This window comes from Aquarana catesbeiana, linkage group LG02 (genome assembly GCF_042186555.1).
Source record: "Aquarana catesbeiana isolate 2022-GZ linkage group LG02, ASM4218655v1, whole genome shotgun sequence".
NCBI lineage: Eukaryota > Metazoa > Chordata > Amphibia > Anura > Ranidae > Aquarana > Aquarana catesbeiana.
In genome coordinates, this window is record NC_133325.1 from 154106620 (window position 1) to 154132628 (window position 26009).

At 39.8% G+C, this 26009-nt stretch overlaps 1 protein-coding gene across 1 annotated transcript in view; it reads right to left on the minus strand.

The window, feature by feature from the left end:
* Nucleotides 1-5169: 5169 nt before the first annotated feature.
* RAPGEF3 (Rap guanine nucleotide exchange factor 3) overlaps nucleotides 5170-26009 on the minus strand; it is a 184337-nt gene continuing 163497 nt past the window's right edge. The window contains exons 22-27 of the mRNA XM_073613650.1: nucleotides 25528-25578; nucleotides 24641-24728; nucleotides 23420-23484; nucleotides 21166-21220; nucleotides 17001-17072; nucleotides 5170-6914 (exon numbers count right to left, since the gene is read on the minus strand). Of these exons, the coding sequence (XP_073469751.1) occupies nucleotides 6793-6914; nucleotides 17001-17072; nucleotides 21166-21220; nucleotides 23420-23484; nucleotides 24641-24728; nucleotides 25528-25578 (453 nt within the window). The 3' untranslated portion in view covers nucleotides 5170-6792. The remainder of the gene's footprint in view (nucleotides 6915-17000; nucleotides 17073-21165; nucleotides 21221-23419; nucleotides 23485-24640; nucleotides 24729-25527; nucleotides 25579-26009) is intronic.

Sequence of the window (26009 nt, forward strand, 5' to 3'; positions counted from 1 at the left end):
AAAAAAAAAATGAAACACCCACCATTTTAATCTGTAGGGCATTTGCTTTAAAAAAATATATAATGCTTGGGGGTTCAAAGTAATTTTCTTGCAAAAAAAAAAAAAAGGGCTTTGTCTTCAAGTGGTTAGAAGAGTGGGTGATGTGTGACATAAGCTTCTAAATGTTGTGCATTAAATGCCAGGACAGTTCAACCCCCCCCCCCCCCCCCAAATGACCCCATTTTGCAAAGTAGACACCCCAAGCTATTTGCTGAGAGGCATGTCGTGTCCATGGAATATTTTATATTGTGACACAAGTTGCGGGAAAAAGACAAATTTTTAAATTTTTTTTGCACAAAGTTGTCACTAAATGATATATTGCTCGAACATGCCGTGGGAATATGTGAAATTACACCCCAAAATACATTCTGTTGCTTCTCCTGAGTACAGGGATAACACAGAGACTTTTTGGGAGCCTAGCCGCGTACGGGACCCCGAAAACCAAGCACTGCCTTAAGGCTTTCTAAGGGCGTAAATTTTTGATTTCACTCTTCGCTGTCTATCACAGTTTCGGAGGCCATGGAATGCCCAGGTGGCACAAAACCCCCCCAAATGACCCTATTTTGGAAAGTAGACACCCCAAGCTATTTGCTGAGAGGGAGGTATAGTGAGTATTTTGCAGACCTCACTTTTTGTCACAAAGTTTTGAAAATTGAAAAAAGAAAAAAAAAATTTTTTCTTGCCTTTCTTCATTTTCAAAAACAAATGAGAGCTGCAAAATACTCACCATACCTCTCAGCAAATAGCTTGGGGTGTCTACTTTCCAAAATGGGGTCATTTGGGGGGGTTTGTGCTATCTTGGCATTTTATGGCCTTTGAAACTGTGATGGGTAGTGAGGAGTGAATCAAAATTTTACGCCCTTAGAAATCCTGACGGTGGTGCTTGATTTCGGGGCCCCGTACGCGGCTAGGCTCTCAAAAAGTCCCTTGCATGTGATATCCCCGTACTCGGGAGAAGCAGCAGAATGTATTTTGGGGTGTAATTCCACATATGCCCATGGCATGTTTGAGCAAGATATCATTTAGTGACAACTTTGTGCAAAAAAAAAAAAAAAATTTGTCACTTTCCCGCAACTTGTGTCAAAATATAAAATATTCCATGGACTCAACATGCCTCTCAGCAAATAGCTTGGGGTGTCTACTTTCCAAAATGGGGTCATTTGCGGGGGTTTTGTGCCATCTTGGCATTTTATGGCCTTCAAAACTGTAATAGGTAGTGAGGAGTGAAATCAAAAATTTACTCCCTTAGGAATCCTGAAGGCAGTGCTTGGTTTTAGGGGCCCCATACGCGGGTGGCTCCCAAAAAGTCCCACAAATGTGGTATCCCCATGCTCAGGAGAAGCAGCTAAATGTATTTTAGGGTGCAATTCCACATATGCCCATGGCCTGTGTGAGCAATATATCATTTAGTGACAACTTTTTGTACATTTTTTTTTTTATTTTTTTATTTTTTTTTGTCATTCAGTCACTTGGGACAAAACAAATTAATATTCAATGGGCTCAACATGCCTCTCAGCAATTTCCTTGGGGTGTCTACTTTCCAAAATGGGGTCATTTGGGGGGGGGGGTGTACTGCTCTGCCATTTAGCACCTCAAGAAATGACATAGGCAGTCATAAACTAAAAGCTGTGTAAATTCCAGAAAATGTACCCTAGTTTGTAGACGCTATAACTTTTGCGCAAACCAATAAATATACGCTTATTGACATTTTTTTTACCATAGACATGTGGCCGAATACATTTTGGCCTAAATGTATGACTAAAATTGAGTTTATTGGATTTTTTTATAACAAAAAGTAGAAAATATCAATTTTTTTCAAACTTTTCGGTCTTTTTCCGTTTATAGCGCAAAAAATAAAAACCGCAGAGGTGATCAAATACCATCAAAAGAAAGCTCTATTTGTGGGAAGAAAAAGACGCAAATTTCGTTTGGGTACAGCATTGCATGACCGCGCAATTAGCAGTTAAAGCGACGCAGTGCCAAATTGTAAAAAGTGCTCTGGTCATGAAGGAGGTAAATCCTTCCGGGGCTGAAGTGGTTAAGCTATCTGTAAGGAAGGGGGTGGGGATCCTTCCCAGTGACCATAAATGTAAGGAGCATTGTTATCCTTGACCACTGCTAATGAACTGTGAGCTGTAAATATAGTCATTATTAGTAGGGGTTGTAAGGATGAGGCCCCCTCTTAACATCGGCTTCAGCTTGTCCTATTGCTGTGACCTATTTCAGGGTTCTCCTTTTAATAATGATTTTTGCTTACAGTTTGATATGTGGCAACAATGTTCTGTAGAAAAAGAAGAACTTGCAATACTAAGAAATAACCTGGCAATATGCCCAGAATTTATGCTTAAAAAGTGTAACCACAATATGCTGGCAATGAGCCTAGAATGCTTCTATAGGAAAAGAACCAACTTTAGTTATGCAATAATCCCACTTCTGACACCACCTAATAGAATATACTTATTTCCTTATTCTAATTCTACCTCTCTATTTATTTATTTTTTTTATTTGGTTTATAAAAAGTTTATTCAAAATAAATTGGATGACATCCACAATACATAAGGTAAGGCAAAATTATCTTCTGTAGAAAACATACTTTAGAGTAATTGCTCGGAGTTGTTACAAGCTAGCAAATGTGAACATACTGAGATAGCTGTGCGAAGCAACCCGACTACTAACAAGGCAATATGGTGGACTTTCACTCATGACACCCCAATCGGGTGCATACTGTGTCATTAGACGGTGTCCAATGAAAGAAGGGTTTGGAGCTTTCTGCGGAGTTGCATATCTAAGCAATTTGGACAGGAGAGTGGTGTTCTGGGGTGCTAGGAGAACAAACAGTTTAAGGTATAGTAAGAGAGGGAACAATTCCATGACAACAGTGTTTTTCTAGATGCACAGCCTATGGTACTCTTTCACTGTCTGCTATTCAGGAGTCCGTGATAGGTAGAAAACAATTAAATTCAAACTCGGTGATTGTCATCAAACAGGTCATATTGAAGCCTCTATTTTATTTTTATACAATACTGACCTTTGCCGGCACCTTTCAGTTCCCCAAGTTCAGACACGCACACAAAGCCTTGTGAGAGTAATACGTCATTTTGTGTCTGTGTTTGACTTTCTTTGCTCCCCCAAGGTTGTGTTTGTGTGTGTGTCTGGATGTGGGGAACAGAAAGGTGCCGGCAAAGGTTAGTATTGTATAAAATTATATAGAGGTATAATTAGTATAGGGAAAATGGATTCTGTTAGGAGTTCCCTGAGAATGGAAAGTTATTTCAAGGGTACTTCTGTGTTAAAGACACCGGCACTGCAAGGTCAGTGCTACTTACATAAGTATATTGTGGTAGGGATGATCACATGTTACATGTATTGCATCAGTTGGGTTTACTGTTGTAATCCATGGGTGATTCAGCTTTTCAGCATATCCTTAATTGAGGCTGGGTTTACACCGCAGCACGGAGCGGCTCACAGCAGGGGTCCGGTGCGTCCCTGTTCAGCTCTTCAGGTCCAATTTTTTTTTTTTTTGACTGAATTCAGAGCTGAACCAGACCAGAAGACGCACAGGACTCCTGTGCAATTTGCTCCAGAGATATGTGATTCAGCTCCATAGAGAGCCGGGCACACTCTCCTGTCATGCGAATTGGATGCGTAGAAACCCACATCCAATTTATAATGGTGTGAACCCAGCCTTACACAAGGATAAAGGCATGATTTAATGAAGCTTTGAGCAGCCTGTGGTGTCATCAGAGATCAACTGATTAAATCAGTAAAAAAACAAAAATATAATATATGAATGAATGAAAGCCTCATTCATTCATTCAGTAAAAAAAAAAAATATAATATATTGTAGATTACCAATCATTAGATGAGGTGGCTGCATTAGTTTTTTATTTTTTAGGCTGTTTTTCCCTGTGTTTACCTGGTGATCCAGCCACTAACACACCTCGTGTATTAGAGTGCCCCCACTCTGGATGATGGAGCAGCTTTTGGACAGCATAGCTGGGGGAAGGTTAGCATTAGATATATTAACAGATTTAAATACACCAACAAATTGGGGCTGAGCTCCAGCTAACACTTTTTAGGCAGTTACAGCAAGTTTTTTTTCCCTTTTTGGAATAAAGGATATACATTAAAAAATAAAATTGATCATTGTGAGTACAAAAAAATGCCAACCGCTGCAACCTGTATTTGCAGCAAGGTGCACATGGAAAGGCAATGCACATTGCAAACAAACAAAAAATAATCTTTTGTTTGCGATGTGCGTTGCCCTTCCATCTGCACCTTGCTGCAAAGGCTAGTTATAGGTTGGGGTGGTTGCCATTTGTTTGTAAAGTTGGTCCAATTGGGTGCAGGGTTGCACTGGATGCCTTCACTGCCCTTGTGCTATTGCTGGGCCTCACATGCATCCCTGTGCCTTTTTTAAGGAGGGGTTGGCTCCATCCAGGCACACCTGACCTTAACCTATCCATTGATCTATGGGCTCTAAAGCCTTGTACACATGATCAGATTTTCCGACGGGAATTGTGTGATGACAGGCTGTTGGTGGAAAATCTGACAGTTTGTACACTCCATCAGACAATTGTTGGCCAACTTTCCGTGGACAAATGTTGGTTGGCAGGTTTATAAATTTTCCATGGGCAGCGGTCTGTTGTCGGATTTCCCACGCGTGTGTACACAAGTCCATTGGACAAAAGTCCAAAGTACAAACACACATGCACGGAAGCAAGGACGAGCCAGAAGCAGTCGGTCTTGTAAACTAGCGTTCGTAATGGAGAATTAACATTTGTGACGCAGCAAATTATGAAATCTTGAAATGCAGTGCACATTCTCTTCTTTTAATGAGATAATAAGGAAGCTGCATTGCTGGTGATACTGATGGAGTTCTGCCAAACGTATTTAAAAAGGCTTTTTTTCTAGTGATATCAAAAATATTATGGGTTTTTTTTGGTCAAGTTACCACAGCACCATTATCCCGTAGTTTTTTTATATCAAAGAAAGAACTATGTTGGTGTCCCTTGTTAATTTTACATTGGGAGTAGGCAGCTGCATTTTAAAAATTACAAACTGTCATTTTAAAGTAAAGCACATAGCCAAGTATTATTCTACACAATTTTTTTTATTGTGCATTAAAAAAAGAAAACAAAATTAGACATGCTATCTGCCAACAGAACTTAACCAAAAAGTGCATTCTATGCATCCAAAAATATAGAAAATATACCAAATCTAATCATTATTCAACCAAAAAATAAATTAAAAGCCTCATGTGTGTCCTGCTTCTTAATATAGGGGGTCAACAATGCCAAGAATTGGTGAAAGCAGGGGTCCGTCATCCAGAGATAATTCTGAAAATCATCCGGATTATTCTCCTGGAGCTCCCGCAGCAAAGGCATATGATATAAATGGTCACGATTAATAAAGCACCCAATTTTTGGCCCAAGAAATCCTCCTCCTCCTGTTCTTGGACTGGACTTGGGTCAAAGCAATAACTCCAAGGCCTATAATAAATAAAACGTTATCTCCTCCGATTTCACAACAGGGCTGGTTGACGAACGGCCGTTCAGAAACAAAATGAAAAGCGCGAATCAACACTCACCAAACTTCTACTAACACAAAATTAGCAGAAGGAGCCCAAAGGGTGGCGCCTGACAATTGAACTTCCTCTTTATCGGCTCGTAGTACGTCACTACGTTAGTTTCTTGTTGGCCGACAATTCCTTGCCGTTTGTAGGCAAGTCAAGTTCCTGGCCAATGCCCTTCGGACAAAAGTCTGAGGTTTTGTCTGCGGAAAATCCTATTGTGTTAACTGTGGAGGCTCTGTAAATTTTAGAGTTGGGACCACGGTATATACAGAGGTCCCTTGATGTGGCCACCACGGCTTATGCATGTATTTGCAAATGAGTGTAAACAAGACCCTGTTTTAAAACCAAAACTAATAGACATGACTGATTGTTTTGCAGGCTGGCTGGTAAGTGTGCTGGGAAATCTTTTGTTTGTTTGCAATGATCATTGTAAGCACCCCTGCCACTGTTGAATGGTTTGTCTCATCCCTGTAATTGATACATTTGCAAGAGACCTTGTTCTTTTGAAAAGCAAACTTTCCCGATGAAAATAGAAGACAAGCTGCAATATAATGAACGTTTGCTGTTTATATTATTAGCACAGTTGCTACTTTTTCATGCCTGTTCATATAACAAGCCTTTCCGGTAGAATAAATTGGAACGGTTGAACAAACTTTTATTTTTTTTTTATAAATTTTATTTAGGACCAATAGCTGCACTGACCGATCACTCCTACCAATATCCAGTGTTCATAGGTATCCCGCAGTCTAATAAAATATCTGTTCATTTTCTCATTATCCATTTAAGTATTTTCAATATTGATTCAGGAGATCCTTTGGCACAGTATTAGATGGCATATAATAAAGTCTATATATTATGGCCACTACAAAACACTTTACATGAGCAAGAAAGACGTCCAACATTTAACTTGACACTATAGGTCCCACAGTAATGTGAAGGTAAGTCACAATGTCAAGCTTGTAAGCTTGTAACGTCTGTCATTAGAAGATGGGATAGAGCATCGGCTTAAATATGGATCTTAATCAGTATGCTTGTTCCAAAAGCATAGAGTCCAAATGTTGGACTGGCTATAGGCCACCAATGACCTGAGCCCCTGATACAGGGATTACAAGGAACTGATTGGAGAAAGCCTGTATCCAAGTGCATCTCTACAGACTCCACAGAGCACTTCCAATATTTCAGGATGGTTCAAGGCTGCGGGACAGCTCCAATAACCGCTTCTGATTGTCAATGACCTTCATGCGCTGGATATAAGCCCATGTAGCTGCTGGACTTCTAAAGTTCACTGAATATTCTGAACCTGTAAGAAAGAACACAACAAAATAGTTTTTAATACACCAAACTATTTTGAAAAGATTAAAAAAAAAAAAAAAGTAAAAAATTCTTGTAATAGCTATGACACCATGTTTTGCTTTAGTTTATACTGCAGATTTGAAGTTTTAAGAGAGAGAAGCTGCAAACGTTATGGACTATCACCCAGACATGGCTCATAAATAAGTCCACAAATTTTTGCAACTAGACTTTCACTAGCCATAGCCCAGTAGATGTGTCCCAGTAATTATAGACAGTGGGACATTTCCAACTTTATTTTCAGTTTTGGATAGAGTGGGCAGTGTTAGAAATTCTGTTGATGTGTAACTGCTTCTCTAAAAGATTTCCCTTCACTTCCTGTTTTGGTGGCTGTTGCAACATGTAAGAGTAAGTAAGGGGAATTTTCCCCAACAGTTACATACAGTGCCTTGAAAAAGTATTCATCGCCCTTGAATGTTTCCACATTTTGTCATGTTACAACCAAAAACGTAAATGTAGTTTATTGGGATTTTATGTGATAGAGTTAGACCAACACAAAGTGGCACATAATTGTAAAGTGGAAGGAAAATCACAAATGGTTTTCAACATGTTTTACAAATAAATATGTGAAAAGTGTGGCGTGCATTTGTATTCAGTCAATACTTTGTAGAACCACCTTTCGCTGCAATTACAGCCGCAAGTCTTTTTGGATATGTCTCTACCAGCTTTGCACATCTAGAGTGAAATTTTTGGCCATTCTTCTTTGCAAAATAGGTCAAGCTCTGTCAGATTGTGGTAAGCAATTTTCAAGTCTTACCGCAGATTCTCAATTGGATTTAGGACTGGAATTTGACTGGGCCCATTCTAATGCCCTGTACACACGATAGGATTTTCCGATGGAAAATGTGTGATAGGACCTTGGTGTCGGAAATTCCGATAGTGTGTGGGCTCCATCACACATTTTCCGACACACAAAGTTTGAGAGCTTGCTATAAAATTTTACATAGTTACATAGTAGGTGAGGTTGAAAAAAGACACAAGTCCATCAAGTCCAACCTATGTGTGTGATCATGTGTCAGTATTACATTATATATCCCTGTATGTTGCGGTCATTCAGGTGCTTATCTAATAGTTTCTTGAAGCTATCAATGCTCCCCGCTGAGACCACCGCCTCTGGAAGGGAATTCCACATCCTTGCCGCTCTTACAGTAAAGAACCCTCTACGTAGTTTAAGGTTAAACCTCTTTTCTTCTAATTTTAATGAGTGGCCGCGAGTCTTGTTAAACTCTCTTCTGCGAAAAAGTTTTATTTCTATTGTAGGGTCACCAGTATGGTATTTGTAAATTGAAATCATATCCCCTCTCAAGCGTCTCTTCTCCAGAGAGAATAAGTTCAGTGCTCGCATCCTTTCATCATAACTAAGATCCTCCAGACCCTTTATTAGCTTTGTTGCCCTTCTTTGTACTCGCTCCATTTCCAGTACATCCTTCCTGAGGACTGGTGCCCAGAACTGGACAGCATACTCCAGGTGTGGCCGGACCAGAGTCTTGTAGAGTGGGAGAATTATCGTTTTATCTCGGGAGTTGATCCCCTTTTTAATGCATGACAATATTCTGTTTGCTTTGTTAGCAGCAGCTTGGCATTGCGTGCCATTGCTGAGCCTATCATCTACTAGGACCCCCAGGTCCTTTTCCATCCTAGATTCTCCCAGAGGTTCTCCCCCTAGTGTATAGATTGCATTCATATTTTTGCCACCCAAATGCATTATTTTACATTTTTCTACATTGAACCTCATTTGCCATGTAGTTGCCCACCCCATTAATTTGTTCAGATCTTTTTGCAAGGTTTCCACGTCCTGCGGAGAAGTTATTGCCCTGCTTAGCTTAGTATCGTCTGCAAATACAGAGATTGAACTGTTTATCCCATCCTCCAGGTCGTTTATGAACAAATTAAATAGGATTGGTCCCAGCACAGAACCCTGGGGAACCCACTACCCACCCCTGACCATTCCGAGTACTCCCCATTTATCACCACCCTCTGAACTCGCCCTTGTAGCCAGTTTTCAATCCATGTACTCACCCTATGGTCCATGCCAACGGACCTTATTTTGTACAGTAAACGTTTATGGGGAACTGTCAAATGCTTTTGCAAAATCCAGATACACCACGTCTACGGGCCTTCCTTTATCTAGATGGCAACTCACCTCCTCATAGAAGGTTAATAGATTGGTTTGGCAAGAACGATTCTTCATGAATCCATGCTGATTACTGCTAATGATACCGTTCTTATTACTAAAATCTTGTATATAGTCCCTTATCATCCCCTCCAAGAGTTTGCATACTTTTGATGTTAGGCTAACTGGTCTGTAATTCCAAGGGATGTATTTTGGGCCCTTTTTAAATATTGGTGCTACATTGGCTTTTCTCCAATCAGCTCGTACCATTCCAGTCAGTAGACTGTCTGTAAAAATTAGGAACAACGATCTGGCAATCACTTGACTGAGTTCCCTAAGTACCCTCGAATGCAAGCCATCTGGTCCCGGTGATTTATTAATGTTAAGTTTCTCAAGCCTAATTTTAAGTCTGTCCTCTGTTAACCATGGAGGTGCTTCCTGTGTTGTGTCATGAAGATAAACACTGCAGTTTTGGTTACTGAAGCCCCCTGATTCACTCGTGAAGACTGAGGAGAAGAATAAATTCAATACCTTCGCCATCTCCCCATCCTTTGTAACCAGATGTCCTTCCTGATTCTTTATGGGGCCAATATGGTCTGTCCTCCCTTTTTTACTGTTTACATACTTAAAGAATTTCTTGGGATTTTTTTTGCTCTCCTCCGATATGTGTCTTTCATGTTCGATCTTAGCCGTCCTAATTGCACCCTTACATTTCTTGTTGCATTCTTTATAAAGTCTGAATGCTGAGGATGATCCCTCAACCTTGTATTTTTTGAAGGCCTTCTCCTTTGCTTTTATATGCATTTTTACATTGGAGTTAAGCCATCCAGGATTTTTGTTCGCTCTTTTAAATTTATTACCCAATGGGATACATTGGCTAATGCCCTTATTTAATATGCTCTTAAAGCAAACCCATCTCTCCTCCGTATTCTTTGTTCCTAATATTTTATCCCAATTTATGCCTTTTAGCAAAGTTTGTAGTTTAGGGAAGTTGGCTCTTTTGAAATTCAGTGTCTTTGTATTCCCTTTAGGTTTCTTATTTGTGTGATTTATACTGAAACTAATTGACCTGTGATCGCTGTTACCTAAATTGCCCCGTATTTCCACATCTGTTATCAGGTCTGTATTGTTGGTAATCAGTAGATCCAGTAATGTTTTATTTCTAGTTGGTGCGTCTACCATCTGACCCATAAAATTGTCCTGCAAGACATTAAGGAACTGGCGAGCCTTAAAAGAATGCGTGGTTCCCTCCGCCCAGTCTATGTCTGGATAATTAAAATCCCCCATTATGATAACACTTCCCATCCTTGCTGCTAATCCAAATTGGAGATCTGTCTCCACTTCCTCCCTCAGGTTAGGGGGCCTATAGCATACTCCCAGTAATATTTTCCCCTTAGCTTCATCCCTTTGGAGCTCTACCCATAAGGATTCCACCTCCTCCCTAGCTCCCTCAGCGATGTCATCTCTCACATTTACTTGTACATTATTCTTTATAGGCATACCCCTCCCCCTTTTTTACCCTCTCTATCCTTGCGGTATAGGGTATACCCTTGAATGTTTGCCAGCCAATCATGAGAGCTGTTGAACCAGGTCTCTGAAATTCCCACAAAATCCAAATCCTCCTCATACAACAGTATCTCTAGTTCACCCATCTTGTCCGCCATGCTCCTGGCATTGGTGAACATGCCACATAGTTTAGACCGGTCGCATATTGTCCTCGTATTGGGTGTTTCGAGATTGCAACTAGGACTTGCTACTATACTTACCTTGTGTTTTTGTGCTTTGGTTAACCTACCACTAATGCCCCCAATACTACCCTCTGGAATATCTTCCACGCTGGCTATCTCTACCTCTGGACCCTCCCCCCATTGCCTAGTTTAAAAACCCCTCTAACTTTTTGGCCATCTTCATTCCCAGCAGATCTGCACCCTCCTCATTTAGGTGCAGTCCATCCCTTCTATAGTACCGGTTATCGACTGAGAAGTCAGCCCAGTCCTCCAGGAACCCAAACCCCTCCTTACTACACCAGCTCTTCAGCCACTTGTTTACTTCCCTAATCTCCCTCTGCCTTTCTGGTGTGGCTTGATGTACCGGTAGTATTCCTGAGAATACTACCTTGGAGGTCCTTTTCCTCAATTTAGCTCCTAAGTCCCTAAAATCGTTCTTTAGGACACTCCATCTGCCTCTGACTTTGTCATTGGTGCCAACGTGCGCCATGACAGCCGGGTCTTCCCCAGCCCCTCCCAGTAATCTGTCCACAAGACCTGTGATGTGCCGAACCCGAGCGCCCGGTAGACAACATACTGTTCGACGCTTCAGGTCTTGGTTACAGATTGCCCTCTCTGTCCTTCTAAGAATTGAGTCCCCTACCACCAGAATCTGTCTTTCCTTTCCCTTCGCTGCCCCCCCACTCTCACTGGAGGAGTTCTTCCCCCGGCAGCTAGGAGAGTCCCTCAGCTCCAGCAGTGCTGGTCCCTGACCAGTTTCACCAATGTCACTCGATGGAGCGTACTTATTGGGATGCTCCAGTCCTGGATCGGCCTCCCTGGCACTTCCCCCTCTACCCTTCCTGACTGTCACCCATCTACTCTTTGCTAGTACCTGTACCTCTTTGTCTCCACCCGCCTCTGTGCTGGCCCCTGCCGGCACCTGCCATGTACGTTCCTGGCTCTCCTTTAGTATGGAGGGACTTCTCAGTGCTGACAGTTGCTTCCCCAGATTCAGAACCTGGGCTTCCAGGGAAACAATGTGCTTACATTTTGCACAGCAGTATTCGCCCTCGATCGGATGATCAAGGAACGCATACATGCAGCAAGATGTACAAAGAGTCGCCTCTCCACACCCGTCGGGCATTGTACCTATTAAATTTAGTGAGGATTGGGGATTTTACCCTGTTCAAATTACCTACAACAAATCTGTTGTCGGAATGTCCGATCGTGTGTACACAAATCCGACGCACAAAGTGCCACGCATGCTCAGAATAAATTAAGAGACAAAAGCTATTGGCTATTGCCCCATTTATAGTTTCAAACAACTTTGTGTGACCGTGTGTATGCAAGACAAGTTTGAGCTAACATCCGTCGGAAAAAATCCATGGATTTTGTTGTCGGAATGTCCGATCAATTTCCATGTGTACGGGGCATAACGCATGAATATGCTTTGATCTAAACCATTCCATTGTAACTCTGGCTTTATTTTTAGGGTCGTTGTCCTGCTGGAAGACAGACTCTAACACAGTTACAGAGTTACATAGATTACATAGTTGAAAAAAGACACTAGTACAACCATAAAAAAAAAAAAAAATAGCGTACAATCCCATATACCCAATCCTATATCCACAGTTGATCCACAGAAAGGTGAAAAAAAATCCCAGAAAAGCCGGATCCAATTTGCTACAGCAGGGAAAAAAATTGCTTCCTGATCCCAGATTTTGCCTGGATCAATTTTACATATAATGTTAGTAGCCAGTTATATCATGTACATTTAGGAAAGAATACAGGCCTTTCTTAAAGCAGTCTACTGAGCTGGCCAGAACCACCTCTGGAGGGAGTCTATTCCACATTTTCACAGCTCTTACTGTGAAGAAACCTTTCTGTATTTGGAGATGAAATCTCTTTTCCTCTAGACATAAAGAGTGTCCCCTTGTCCTCAGTGTTGACCGTAAAGTGAAAAACTCAACACCAAGTTCACTTTATGGACCCCTTATATATTTATACATGGTGATCATATCCCCCCTTAATCTCCTCTTCTCAAGAGTGAATAAATTCAGTTCCTCTAATCTTTCCTCATAGCTGAGCTCCTCCATACCTCTTATCAGTTCATTTATAAAGATATTAAAAAGTAAGGGTCCCAGGCTGGGACTCCCAGCACTGAATCTTGGAGTACACCACTGATAACCTTAGACCATTTAGAGTAAGAATCATTAACCACTATTCTCTGAATTCTGTCTTTTAGCAAGTTTTTTTATCCATTTACAAACTGATATTTTAACTCTGACCAGCTTCCCTGTCCCTGCTGAAGAAAAGCATCCTCACAACATGATGCTGCCCTCACCATGTTTCATGGTGGGGATGGTGTCTTCAGGGTGATGTGCAGTGTTAGGTTTCTGCCACACAGCGTTTTGCTTTTAGTCCAAAAAGTTAAATTTTGGTCCCATCTGTCCAAAGCACCTTGTTCCACATGTTTGTCCCCCACGTGTCTTCTCGCAAACTGGACTTCTTATGGCTTTCTTTCAACAATGGCTTTCCTCTTGCCACTCTTCCATAAAGGCCAGATTTGTGGAGTGCACGACTAATAGTTGTCCTGTGAACAGATTCTCCCACCTGAGCTGTGGATCTCTGCAGCTCCTCCAGAGTTACCATGGGCCTCTTGGCTGCTTCTCAGATTAATGCTCTCCTTGCCCTCCTATCAGTTTAGGTGGATGACCGTGTCTTGGTAGGTTTGCAGTTGTGCCATACTCTTTCCATTTTCAGATGATGGATTGAACACTGCTCCGTGAGATGTTCAAAGCTTGGGATATTTTTTATAACCTAACCCTGCTTTAAACTTTTCCACAACTTTATCCCTGACCTGTCTGGTGTGTTTCTTGGCCTGGCCTGCATGATGCTGTTTTTTCACTGAGGTTCTCTAACAAACCTCTGAGGGCTTCACATAACAGCTGTATTTATGCTGAGATTAAATTACACACAGGTGGATTCTGTTTACTAATTAGGTGACTTCTGAATGCAATTGGTTCCACTAGATTTTAGTTAGGGAGATCAGAGTAAAGGGTGCTGAATACAAACGCATGCCACACTTTTCAGATATTTGTTTGTAAAAAATTTTGAAAACCATTTATTATTTTTCTTCCACTTCACAATTATGTGCCACTTTGATTTGGTCTAGCACGTAAAATCCCAATAAAATACATTTACATTTGTGACTGTAACATGACAAAATGGGGAAAATTTCAAGGGGTATGAATACTTTTTCAAGGCACTGTATAGGAGACAATTTTTTAAAAAGGGAAGGATTTAGAGCATCTGTCAGGTATTTAATGGTATTTGTGTCCCATTAGGAAGGATTACCTTCATGCTATAGGTACAGAAATTCATATATAGTGGACCTCCTTATAAAAAACGTTTTTGGCTATGTGTGCCTCCCATAATTTACTTGTCACATAGCTATGCATCTGTAAGGAAACCAGTAAGAATTTACCTGCTATCTGCTGGAACCAAATATATGAGCTACACACAAGGAGATATTGCTGTTTAAAAATGACATTTATGGGGTGGGGAACTACATGGCAAATGAGGTTTAATGTAGAAAAACTTAAAATAATGCATTTGGGTGGCAAAATATGAATGCAATCTATACTCTGGGGGGGAGAACCTCTGGGGGAATCTAGGATGGAAAAGGACCTGGGGGTCCTAGTAGATGATAGACTCAGCAATGGCATGCAATGCCAAGCTGCTGCTAACAAAGCAAACAGAATATTGGCATGCATTAAAAAAGGGATTAACTCCAGGGGTAAAGCAATAATTCTCCCACTCTACAAGACTCTGGTCCGGCCGCACCTGGAGTATGCTGTCCAGTTCTGGGCACCAGTCCTCAGGAAGGATGTACTGGAAATGGAGCGAGTACAAAGAAGGGCAACAAAACTAATAAGGGGTCTGGAGGATATTAGTGATGAGGAAAGGTTGCGAGCACTGAACTTATTCTTTCTGGAGAAGAGACGCTTGAGAGGGGATATGATTTAAATTTACAAATACCGGACTGGTGACCCCACAAGAGGGATAAAACCTTTTCGCAGAAGGGAGTTCAACAAGACACATGTCGACTCATTAAAATTAGAAGAAAAGAGGTTTAACCCTAAACTATATAGAGGGTCTCTTACTGTAAGAGCGGCAAGGATATGGAATTCCCCTCCACAGGCTGTGGTCTCAGCGGGGAGCATCAATAGTTTCAAGAAACTATTACATAAGCACCTGAATGACCGCAACATACAGGCTTATACAATGTAATACTGACATATAATCACACACATACGTTGGACTTTTTTCAACCTCACCTACTATGTAACTATGTTTGTAGTGAGCCAAATGTGTTGGAAATGTTCAGCTAGCTAATGTTCTGCCTTCTGAATGTTATCTCTGCTGAAAGAAAATTTGTTGATTGCAGTGAAGTAATGTTTTCTGTAATTATGAGGATCAAGATCCAAGTGTTAAATGGGATCCAAGCCTAGCCCTGGTTCACACCAATGCAACTACTTCAGTGTGATTTCAAAGCTGCAGATCATTGTGATCTCCGATTTCATTAATTTAAGAGATGTCAATGCAAGTTTAAATGAAATCACAAGAGTCGCAATGATTTGAATGGTTCCATTGCTGGCCATGGGGTGCTACTTTGTATGCGATTTTTAACTGTCAAATCGCATGATAAATCACACTGGTGTGAACCAGGGGTCCATGCACACTAGGAGCAGAAAAAAAAAAAATGCCAGAACCATTGGCAGAAAAGGCAGCATAAGAAATTATCATAGTTGTTCATATTGTACTAGTGTTTAGGAGAGTTTATGGGCATTAGCTTTTATAAGCCTTTTTGTTTTGCTTATTTTCAATATAATCAATGTACATTTGAAAATGCCAAACACTCCTAAACGCCGCATTCAGGCGCGTTTATGAGCGTTTAGTGTTTTTTTCTGCCTGAATACTCTCAAACACAATGGTGATGGGTTTCCTCTTGAAATATGCCTCTAAACTCCCTAATGTGCATGGACACATAGGATAACATTCGGCTGCTTCTACAGGCAGGAGAAAAAAACTTCTGTAGGAGCAGCATTTTTTTAAGCCTAGCATGCATGGACCCTTAAGGTCTGTTTGAAAAATGCTTTCAAGTCTTAAAAATTAGTTGATCTAATTTGTTTTTATATTGCTTCTATGTTATTCTGTGAGCTATTTGATCTCCCCTCATATTTTCTACAGTAAACTGGATGTGAAAAGCATTTTATGTTTAATATTTAATGAATATATAACTGCATTAACCAGTGGTTTTAATATACAGTATGCCTGGAGTTCAGCTTAAAACCAGAGTAAAAAGTGATTTATACATAAAGTATGTTTTAATGCAGTCTGGATTTTTTTCAAGTGCTTAGACATATGCCTCTAATTGTAATAACTTGATCATTACATATTTACTCTTTGTGTGCGCACTTCATTACTAACAATTATATAAAAAGTATAAATTCTACCATAAGGCCATATGTTGAGTTCAGGAAGCAGCTCAGAGATGACGAGTACTGTAGTTGTTTTCCTGACCTAATTACCCATAGCTCCCAACTGTCCCCGATTTCGATCAATGTCCCTCTGTCCCTCATTCCTCCTCATTTGTCCCTCATTTTGGTCTGATCCATATAGTTGTATATAAAATGCACTTTTTATCTTTCAAAAAGTGTTTCCCAGTGCTAAAACTTTCATCCAAATTCTAAATTGCTGCATTTGTAAATTTTAAAAGCCAATATAAAGGAATAGTAGTGGTAAAAAAAAAAAAAAAAAAAGCCCTTGTGGATTTAATTAACCTTTTTATTTTGGGTTAATTCTTCTTTAAGGGGGTGTGGCAGGGGGCATGTCCTATGCCTACATACATTTGCTAGTAGGTGTCCCTCATTCCCATCTAAAAATGTTGGGAAGTATGCATTTACCAAAACAGTCACAATCCCTTTAAAACACCGATACAGATAAAGCTCAAGGATCTCCACCTCATTAAATGAAACTCCATTAGATCATTGCAGGTAAATTACTGTAAAATAATTTTTGAAGCACAAACATCAACAGCTTTCATAATGATTGTGTGCATCATTGTTTGCTGCTATATTAAAATATGTTATCCTTATAATAAGTTATGATTATAATCAATAAAAAAAGTTACAAAATTCTGTAAACTTACATGCCGACATCCGGACTGCAGCAGCATCCTCAAGGAGATGAAGAGACCGAGATCGAAGTGGCGACAGAGGAACTGTATATATGGGTAAAGAAAATAAAACAATGACTTTATCTCTTTCGTATTTAGAAACACAGATTTTAACTGGTACATACTGTTGCTGATACATGGGATGGTACCTTCATAGTATATAAGAGGGAAGATTTCCAAATGTAAAACATACCATAATTATTTATATGTGTGCAAAGGATTGTCATAGATAACAGTCCTCTCTTTTTTTTATAAATGCACAGTATACCAAACTGTCTGATATTGATAACAGGAGCTAAGTGCATGGTGTGGCCAGACACTGGGGAAATATGATTATTCTGTTGGTAGTGGAACATGCCTTGTTAAGCTAAACTCCAAACTGGAAGGATGCATCCAGTGAAATCGTATATTACAATTATTTTTGAATAATATATAGGATAGGATGTTACATAGTTACATAGTAGGTGAAGTCAAAAAAAGAAACAAGTCCATCAAGTCCAACTTGTGTGTGTGATTATATGTCAGTATTTCATTGTATATCTCTGTATGTTAAGGTTGTTCAGGTGCTTATCTAATAGTTTGTTGAAACTATTGATGCCCCCCTGCTGAGACCACCGCCTGTGGAAGGGAAATCCACATCCTTGCCGCTCTTACAGTAAAGAACCCTCTACGTAGTTTAAGGCTAAACCTCTTTTCTTCTAAATTTAATGAGTGGCCACGAGTCTTGTTAAACTTGCTTCCGTGAAAAAGTTTTATCCCTATTGTGGGGTCACCAGTATGGTATTTGTATATTGGAAATCATATCCCCTCCCAAACGTCTCTTCTCCAGAGAGATTAAGTTCAGTGCTTGCAACCTTTCCTCATAACTAATATCTTCCAGACCCTTTATTAGCTTTGTTGCCCTTCTTTGTACTCGCTTCATTTCCAGTACATCCTTCCTGAGGACTGGTGCCCATAACTGGACAGCATACTCTAGGTGCGGCCGGACCAGAGTCTTGTAGATCAGGAGAATTATCATTTTATCTCTGGAATGGATCCCCTTTTTAATGCATGCCAATATTCTGTTTGCTTTGTTAGCAGCAGCTTATCTGAGCTGAGCCTATCATCTACTAGGACCCCCAGGTCCTTTTCCATCCTAGAATCCCCCAGAGGTTTTCCCCCCAGTGTATAGATTGCGTTCATATTTTTGCCACCCAAATGCATTATTGTAAATTTTTCTACATTGAACCTCATTTGCCATGTAGTTGCCCACCCCATTAATTTGTTCAGATCTTTTTGGTTATTGCCCTGCCTAGCTTAGTATCGTCTGCAAATACAGAGATTGAATTGTTTATCCCATCCTCCAGGTCGTTTATTAACAAATTAAATAGGATTGGTCCCAAGAACCCTGGGGGACCCCACTACCCACCCCTGACCATTCCGGGTACTCCCCATTTATCACCACCCTCTGAACTTGCCCTTGTAGCTAATTTTCAATCCATGTACTCACCCTATGGTCCATGCTAACGGACCTTATTTTGTATAGTAAACGTTTATGGGGAACTGTGTCAAATGCTTTTGCAAAATCCAGATACACCACGTCTACGGGCCTTCCTTTATCTAGATTGAAACTCACCTCCTCATAGAAAGTTAATAGATTGGTTTAGCAAGAAAGATTTTTCATGAATCCATGCTGATTACTGCTAATGAAACCCCGCTCTCATTACTAAAATCTTGTATATAGTCCCTTATCATCCCCCTCCAAGAGTTTACATACTATTGATGTTAGGCTAACTGGTCTGTAATTCCCAGGGATGTATTTTGGGCCCTTTGTAAATATTGGTGCTACAGACTGTCAGCAAAAATTAAGAACAATGGTCTGGCAATTACTTGACTGAGTACCCTCGGCTGCAAGCCATCTGGTCCCGGTGCTTTATTAATGTTAAGTTTCCAAAGTCTAATTTTAATTCTGTCCTCTGTTAACCATGGAGTTGCTTCCTGTGATGTGTCATGAGGATAAACACTGCAGTTTTGGTTACTGAATCCCCTCGATTCCCTCGTGAAGACTGAGGAGAAGAATAAATTCAATACCTTCGCCATCTCCCCATCCTTTGCAACCAGATGTCCTTCCTCATTCTTTATGGGGCCAATATGGTCTGTCCTCCCTTTTTTACTATTTACATACATAAAGAATTTCTTGGGATTTTTTTTGCTCTCCTCCGCTACGTGTCTTTCATGTTCTATTTTAGCCGTCCTTATTGCACCCTTACATTTCTTGTTGCATTCTTTATAAAGTCTGAATGCTGATGATGATCCCTCAACCTTGTATTTTTTGAAGGCCTTCTCCTTTGCTTTTATATGCATTTTTACATTGGAGTTAAGCCATCCAGGATTTTTGTTCGCTCTTTAAATTTATTACCCAATGGGATACATTGGCTAATGCCCTTATTTAATATGCTCTTAACGCAAACCCATCATGTTCTTTGTTCCTAAGATTTTATCCCAATTTATGCCTTCTAGCAAGGTTTTACAAGTTTTTGTCATGTATACATTCAGCACTGTACCACACTTAAATATACCTCTCTTTTTGCGGACTTTGAAGTCAACCAATACAACAATACTACAGTTAAAAATAAATCATTCTTTATTATTGCTTTCTGCTTTTTTTTTCTTTTTAAAAATCACATAAAAACCTTAGTAATTGTACTTCTCCAATCATATTTCAATGTACATCACATATACAATACAAAGTGGTATTCCCAGCTACTAGCTGTCAAACCCTACAACCATGTATCCTTGATCGTTGATGTTCTTTTACAACAGACAAGGTTGTAGGGTTTGACAGCTACCGTGTTTCCCCGAAAATAAGCCTGGGTCTTAAAGTAATTTTGGCAACAAAATTGTCTTCTCTCCCCATCTCCTTCCCTGCCTGTCAGGAATTCCCAGTTGCCAGTGGATCTGAGTAAAAAGAGACTGTAAAATCCTAAAATGCACTGCATTACAGCACTATACAATGTAAACTGTGCATGTCTCTGCAATCCACCTGTGACAAACACTGTACCTCCCTACAGCACTGCTCGGTGCTTCCATAGCCCGACTTATCGGTCTTCCCTGCTCCGAGCACTGCAGAGGGGGGGGGGGGGGCGAGATCCCCTGCTGACAGCTGACAGAGGAGGAGCGCAGCGGGGGATCAGCTGAATGCCGAAGGTATTTACCACAAACAGATGACAGAAACATACACAGTCTAGACCAAACAACACTGTAATACAATGCATTTTAGGACTTCACAACCCTTCCAAACTAGGACTTATTTTCGGGGTAGGGCTTATATTGCAGCCCTCCCTGAAAATCACAGTAGGGCTTATTTTCAGGGTAGGTCTTATTTTCGGGGAAACACGGTAGCAGTTGGTAATACCACTTTGTATTGTATATGTGCTATCATGTTGTTTACTTTGTATATGTTCTATTATATTAGATTGCCCATTTAAGCTCCAAAATTTACTGTGGCTGTACATTGGAATATGGTTGGAGAAGTACAATTAGTAATGTTTTTTATGCGATTTTTTAAAAAGAAAAGTAAAGGTAAATTAAAGTGTGGTATAAATAGCAGGAATTGTGTCAACCACACCCTCAGTCATTTGAACCTTTTGCTTGAATACATTCAGCACTGCATTCCTAACCATAAGCAAAAGATTGCCGCTCCAATCTCTCAAATCCCTATCAAGACACCTGCCCTAATGGAACTCACAGGTGCTGGCTCTGCACAAGCTTGAGGAAAGAAAAAAATCCTGGAGGGCCGCACACCATAGAAGGCATCTTTATTGATATGAAGAAATAAAATCCAAAAGCAGTCACCTCATCTACAGATAGGAACAGGACAGATAGCTAACATGTTTCACGCCCCATCATGGCGCTTATTCATAGCCATTCTATTACATTGGATTGCCCATTTAAGCTCCAAAATTTACTGTGGCTGTACATTGGAATATGGTTGGAGAAATACAATTAGTAATTTTTTTTATGCGATTTTTTAAAAAGAAAAGTAAAGGTAAATTGATGTGTGGTATAAATAGCAGGAATTGTGTCAATCACACCCTCAGTCATTTGAACCTTTTGCTTGAATACATTTAGCACTGTATTCCTAACCAATTGTACTTACTGTAGCTCTGGCTTCGATAACTGTGAAATATCCGTATGGTCTTTGCAATCATGCGCTACAAAAGTTAAAAATAATAAATGGATGTTAATTGAATTAAAATATTGTATTAGAGATACTTTAACATTAAAATAAAATTATATATATATATATATATATATATACTGTACGTATGTACAGTATCTCACAAAAGTACTATTTTATCTCATAGAACAGGGGTCTTCAAACTATGGCCCTCCAGTTGTTCAGGAACTACAATTCCCATCATGCCTAGTCATGTCTGTGAATGTCAGAGTTTTACAATGCCTCATGGGATGTGTAGTTCCGCAACAGCTGGAGGGCCGTAGTTTGAGGATCCCTGTCATAGAACATAACAAAAAACAGCCTTAAAATACAGTATCTCACAAAAGTGAGTACACCCCTCACATTTTTGTAAATATTTTATTATATCTGTTCATGTGACAACACTGAAGAAATGACACTTTGCTACAATGTAAAGTAGCGAGTGTACGGCCTGTATAACAATGTAAATTTGCTGTCCTCTCAAAATAACTCAACATGCACCCATTAATGTCTAAACAGCTGGCAACAAATGTGAGTACACCCCTGAGTGAAAATGTCCAAATTGGGCCCAATTAGCCATTTTCCCTCCCCGGTGTCATGTGACTTTTTAGTGTTACAAGGTCTCAGGTGTGAATGGGGTCATTGGAAGTTAGACATAGCACCTCATGGCAAAGTACTTTCTGAGGATTTAAAAAAAGAATTGTCGCTGTACATAAAGATGGCCTAGGCCCTAGGCTATAAGAAGATTGTCAAGACCCTGAAACTGACCTTTAGCACGGTGGCCAAGACCATACAGTGGTTTAACAGGACAGATTCCACTCTAAACAGGTCTCGCCATGGTTGGCCAAAGCAGTTGAATGCATGTGCTCAGCGTCATATACAGAGGTTGTCTTTGGGAAATAGACGTATGAGTGCTGCAAACATTGCTGCAGAGGTTGAAGGGGTGGGGGGTCAGCCTATCAGTGCTCAAACCATACGCCGCACACTGCATCAAATTGGTCTGCATAGCTGTCATTCCAGAAGGAAGTCTCTACTAAAGATGATGCACAAGAAAGCTGCAAACAGTTAGCTGAAGACAAGCAGACTAAGGACATTACTGGAACCATGTCCTGTGGTCTGATAATACCAAGATAAACTTATTTAGTTCAGATGGCGTGAAGCGTGTGTGGTGGCAACCAGGTAAGGAGTACAAGTGTGTCTTGCCTACAGTTAAGCATGGTGGTGGGAGTGTCATGGTCTGGGGATGCATGAGTGCTGCCAGCACTGGGGAGCTACAGTTCATTGAGGGAACCATGAATGCCAACATGTACTGTGACATACTGAAGCAGAGCATGATCCCCTCCCTTCGGAGACTGGGCCACAGGGTAGTATTCCAACATGATAACGACCCCAAACACACCTCCAAGACAACCACTGCCTTGCTAAAGAAGCTGAGGGTAAAGGTGATGGACTGGCCAAACATGTCTCCAGGCCTAAACCCTATTGAGCATCTGTGGGGTATCCTCAAATGGAAGGTGGAGTAGCGCAGAATCTCTAACATCCACCAGCTCCATGATGTCATCATGGAGGAGTGGAAGACGACTCCAGTGGCAACCTGTGAAGCTCTGGTGAGCTCCATACCCAAGAGGATTAAGGCAGTGCTGGAAAATAATGGTGGCCACACAAAATATTGACACTTTGGGCCCAGTTTGGACATTTTCACTTAGGGGTGTACTCACTTTTGTTGCCAGCAGTTTAGACATTAATGGCTGTGTGTTGAGTTATTTTGAAAGGACAGTAAATTTACACTGTTATACAAGCTGTACACTCACTACTTTACATTGTAGAAAAGTGTAATTTCTTCAGTGTTGTCACATGAAAAAATATAATAAAATATTTACAAAAATGTATGTGAGGAGTGCACTGACTTTTGTGAGATACTGTATATGTCTGTGTATATGTATGTGTATATATATATATATATATATATATATATATATATATATACACAAGCTTTTATATATATGTAGCCATAACAAAAGTGAGGCTCTTTAACAAACATAGATTGCGCTAAGAAAAAGCTAAACCATTGGAAACAGTCCTAAAGGAAAATAGCCAAGATGTTTGTCTGAAAAAGACATTATTTGGTCTCACTTTAGTAAAAGTATAATTACAGTACATGGATACATGTCATGAACAATTATGTATGTCTTACCATTTTTTCAAAATTTACAAGGTTGTCCACAGTATTTTTATTGCCCTCATGGATAAAGGTTAGGTCTGTAAATCAATGAATATTGTTGAGATTATATAAATGACAGTACTGAAAAAGTTTCTATATGTGTATATATGGAATAATGTACAAGAGGAGACCAATACGTTTACAGAACTGTTTCTAGCACCCAATGAGCTCTTCGTTTCAACCAGAAGCTTCCCATGAGATTATATGTGCATCAAGTGATTTTATGCATGTTGTTTACCTGTAGACATCCAAAGCCCTAAGACTTCAGCTGGATGCTGCTACCCTGGACATGATATCAGCAGCCCTAGCAGACTCAAAGCTGTCACTCCTTCCTTGGCTACTACAAATAAGGTTATGTAGGGTGGTGAAGGGGAGGGAGGCAGAGCTGGGCCAGCAGAGAATATTTTGACACTCCCAGAGTGCTGTGCTAGAGAATTGACTCTTCTGGAGTAGTCAAATTTTCTAGCAAGTTTACAGGCACACAACATTTCCTAGCTGAAAATTTGCAAACACATTTGGCTCATTTCATACATGAACTATATTTGTTTAAACATCTGAATATATCTCTGCAGAACATGAAATGTTATGATCATAGTGAAGCAAAATAAAAGCTTTAAATTGGTCTTTTAAATGGGATCCAAACTCTAAAGCTTGGTTTGAAAAATACTTTCAAGTCCAGAGTCTAAAAATGGCTAAAAACAATTTGCTTTTGTTTTAGATTGCTCCTTTGTTATTCTGTGAACTATTTGATCTCCCCTCATATCTTCTACAGTAAACTGGAAGTAAAAGAGTTTCACAATTATAAACATCCAAGGTCAATTCCTAAAAAAAAAGAAAAAATAGTCTGTGGTACCTAAATCTTTTTAATGCACCAATATTTAAACTAACTTATAAATGATACTTTTTTTTTTTTGTAGAATTGGACTCTCCATATGGCACAGGTTGCTATCATAATATTTGTCCTTTAAAGTGATACTATTGCTAGAAATAAGAAGTGAAATTATGACGTATGCTGAAGAGTAGGCACCTCCGGATGGCTGAATGCTGAATTGTTTATCTACTGCACCATATAGCCCTCAAATATCAGGGTACTGCACACAAAGAATTAAAGTATTTCTGAATCTGCAAATAAAAAAATGAAACAATTCTACAACTCTTGATTCATATATAATGTATTGTTTGTTACCTACCTACCTTTTAAGATAAGTGGAAGGAATGGAATGAGTGGCGGACTGAGTTTGGCCACAGCCAGTCTATAAGATCTGTGATTCCAGGAAGGATCCTGCAGAGATAAATGCATTCTGTTGTCTTCTATAGAAAGCAAGGACATGCAATACACTTCTCTGGGTCTTGATGATAAAATTGTGTTAAAGCGCAGCATTACACATGCTGTCCCATATACAGTATATTATAATCTCAAACTACTAAGAATACCTTTAGTTTCTTCTGTGCTATAATTTTTAGTTCTTTTTTTCTTACAAAATTCTTTTGCTGCTATTGAAGCCAATAAAAATCATATTTCACCTACAGCATCATTAATGAAAAGACTGCCTTTTCCACTACTCTATGACAATATGTTGTCACCTGTGAAAACGTTAATATCAGCATGGGTGTACAGTCTGTCAAGCTACTCTTTATTGCTTAGTTGTGTGATTCAGATGCATTTCTCCAGTTTGTTTAAGCTTGAATTCACACACAAAGTAGATCTGCTGCAATGCTTTGCCGCTGCATCAGCTCTTCTTTGCCGCCTGTGGTAGGAGGCAGTGTGGTGAGTCCCCATTAGGGAGATTCACTTTTCTAATTGTTCTGATTATGAATGTCCCCCGGGAATAAAAGTGAGACTAAATCCAAAAATTTCGGTTTAGGTTGGAAAAATATTCTCTCCCTTGCTGTTGAGTTTACATAACAGGACGTTGTAGGGAAATCTCCCTAACAAGACATAGATAGCAAAAAGAATTTAAAAAATGACAACTATTTGAACCCTCCCTTACTCTATCCAAAATGAAATAAAATGTCTTGGCTTTAGATATACTTCAAAGTAGAGTAGACCCTGTTTGTGCTTGCGTTTAGCAGAGACTTACCATCAACCTTTCAAAGATGGAGTATAACTTCCGTGTTTTGTGTGGCAGTCGCTAAAACAGACAAGAAAGAAAGTCTTGTCAATTGTCAACATTTAGACAAAATGAATATATCCATGAAGTGACATATATACTTTGCTAATTAGAAGCAGAGTACATGTTTTTATTCAGGAGACTAACATAGGAAACAAGATATAATATTTAGATGAACTTGAAAAGGGGATCTGAGGACCATTTTTCCATAGTCATTCAACAAAACAAATACCACATGCAGCATTTTTCATATTACTAGATATTGTGTGCTATGGAGTTGAAAGTTTAGTACTGTGGCCCTGTCACATGGAATGCAAGAAATGCCCCAATGTTAGAGATTTCAAAGTGTCCACACTATTAAATGTTAATTTATTTTTTATTTATTTTTTTTATGTGTCTTTTATACAATCCTAGTGCTTTTTTTTATCACAGTTTGCTTTTAATTTACTTTT